This window comes from Suillus fuscotomentosus (genome assembly GCF_016647785.1).
Source record: "Suillus fuscotomentosus strain FC203 chromosome Unknown F5891scaffold_700, whole genome shotgun sequence".
NCBI classification, from domain to species: domain Eukaryota; kingdom Fungi; phylum Basidiomycota; class Agaricomycetes; order Boletales; family Suillaceae; genus Suillus; species Suillus fuscotomentosus.
The window spans coordinates 8,048-10,233 of NW_024540212.1; the positions used below are offsets into that span (position 1 = coordinate 8,048).

General features: G+C 49.0%; 1 protein-coding gene across 1 annotated transcript; it reads right to left on the reverse strand.

Annotated features, from left to right (window-relative positions):
- Positions 1-573: 573 nt before the first annotated feature.
- F5891DRAFT_1254035 (uncharacterized protein) lies at positions 574-1,741 on the reverse strand (the record flags this gene model as incomplete). Its single annotated transcript, XM_041369938.1, has 4 exons — positions 1,599-1,741; positions 1,428-1,539; positions 994-1,365; positions 574-951 (listed from the first exon to the last, which is right to left on the reverse strand). Exons 1-4 carry the CDS (start codon positions 1,727-1,729, stop codon positions 574-576), a joined length of 993 nt encoding a protein of 330 aa, XP_041216064.1. The 5' UTR covers positions 1,730-1,741.
- Positions 1,742-2,186: the final 445 nt, after the last annotated feature.

The window sequence follows — 2,186 nt, forward strand, 5'->3', positions numbered from 1 at the left end:
CTGCAGTATCTCCTCACAGACCTCCCAGATTTGGCGACTTGTGATGCCTAGTAAGCACCAGCTGCTGTCTTCAAAACCAAAGAATGAACTTCAAGTGGATTGTCAGCATCCCTTTTCCACCAGGCACCTGCCAACCTGGCCAGTAACAATTAGCTGACTCTCAGGCTCACTGCCATTCCCAGCCTTTCGTCAAATCTCTGAAATAGAGCTGTAACTGAGCCTGCTATTGCATCATTATATGTCTCAACTTACTGAACAGGCAGCAACACCAACATGTCCACAAGGACCCTCCAGAGATTAATTGAGTGTTCATGTCTTTGTTTCGAATCTAAAATCATCTTGGTACCTGACACACCCCTAGCTGTGGCCTACATGCCACTATATGTGTAGTGAATGATAACAAAATAAAGAGAGGACAAACGCAAATGTGCCGTGAGATGTATATATGAGTTTGCAGAACACCAAGAACACATGCAATACATAGAAAAATGGAATCGAAAATGTGAGATATGAGTAGAACAAATAATGCAAGAGAGAGACTAGCTTGTCGCTATCCTCCAGCTTCGAAGAGATTCATTGGAGTCTCCCAGGGTCATTCTCGAATCCAGCACCCTCAAGTATAATGGTCATGCAGTCAAACGCCTTGAGAGCATCAATGACAATATTGCTGGAAAATTCCGCCATAGGCATGAACCCTCCCTCAATGACCTCAAGTGCACACTGTCTGTTATTCGTAGCCTGCGCGAAGAAATCAGTGACCAACCTCACATCTGCCTCCTTGCTCTCGAGCGCGGACGCAAGCAGCTTGTCCACGAGCCGGAAGCGATGCTCGTCAAGAAGATTGGTAAGTAGATCTCCACCTCTTGAAGGTTCTTCTTCAGAAGGAGTTGTGGCATGCTCTTCAGTAGTATGAACGGACCGTGAAAGAAGCTGGTCCAGGAGCCTCCTGCACTGTACAGCGGGCTAAGAAACGCCAGCATGATCAAGATCAACGTTCAGTTTCCGACTCGACCAACGACCAGGTTTCGTAGAGGCCTTAGCGGCGAATTCAGGTTCTGACTGAGCACATGGAACCGAATTCGTCCGGGAAAGTGTCTCCTGCTTGCTGTCCTTCTTGCCAGCCATGAAGACGCCGCTTGAACACATCACCATTCCCATGGCTGGGCCATTGAAGATTTTCCCAAACTGCGACAGATCACGAGCCTGGGGAGGTGCCCATGGAACAGAATTGCCACCCATAACAGCCCAGCCATCAGGGCCGTGTTCTTGGTTCCAGTGGTCACCGCGTCGAGAACCACTTCGAGACATACTTATCTGACGATTGAAAGATTCCTTATCGGCAGCTGCTATCTCCTTAACAGCCAGCTTTGGACCAGTTCGTGAACAGCAGCGATCGTCGTAGGCACAGTAACAGCATCCAGACTGACCCACACACGACCACGCAAGTCAATGACATCCTGAGGCATGAACTGCATATGAGAACTGACGTTGAGACTATTTCCGAGCTCCTTCACTCGCTGGTGGGTGATGAAGTCTGAACTTTGTCATCAGCTTCTTCAGCTTCGAGCTGAGCTCCCTCTGCCTCAAGAGTATCTTACTGTTTCCATTCCTCCTCCCCCAGTGCGATGTGTGTGAGTCTACCTCTTGCTTCAAGGTCTGGCTCCTGACATAGGGGCTCCTTCTCAAATTCCTCTGCTTGTCGTACACGCTCCTTTTCTTCCTCCTGCATGCACACCCGGTCGTCCTCAGCCTTCCTCTCACATATAGCATCTTCCTCATCTATCCGCTTAGCCTCTTATCCTGCTTTGCATTTCTTCTGCTCCATAACATCCTTCTTCTCCTGCTCTTCCCGTGCATTCTCCTCGCGCGCGCTTCAATTCCTCATCCCCAATCCGTACTGAAACCGAAGGTTACCATCGATTGGTCACGACAAGCGATGCATGTTGATAAAACTAAAACACTAGAGTGACGACGAACAAGTGAGGTGAGGCCCATAGAAAGGAAACTTATGTACGTACCAAGCACGACGACGGACAAGTGAGAGGAAGTGAAGACTTCCTAAATGCCATCTGCGCTAACTTTTGAAACAGAGATTGCTCAGCATGGGCATCAGGCCAAGAGCACGTGGCAAAGTTACATGGAGGCGCCGGTACCATCACATACACATGCAAACGGCTGTAAAAGGC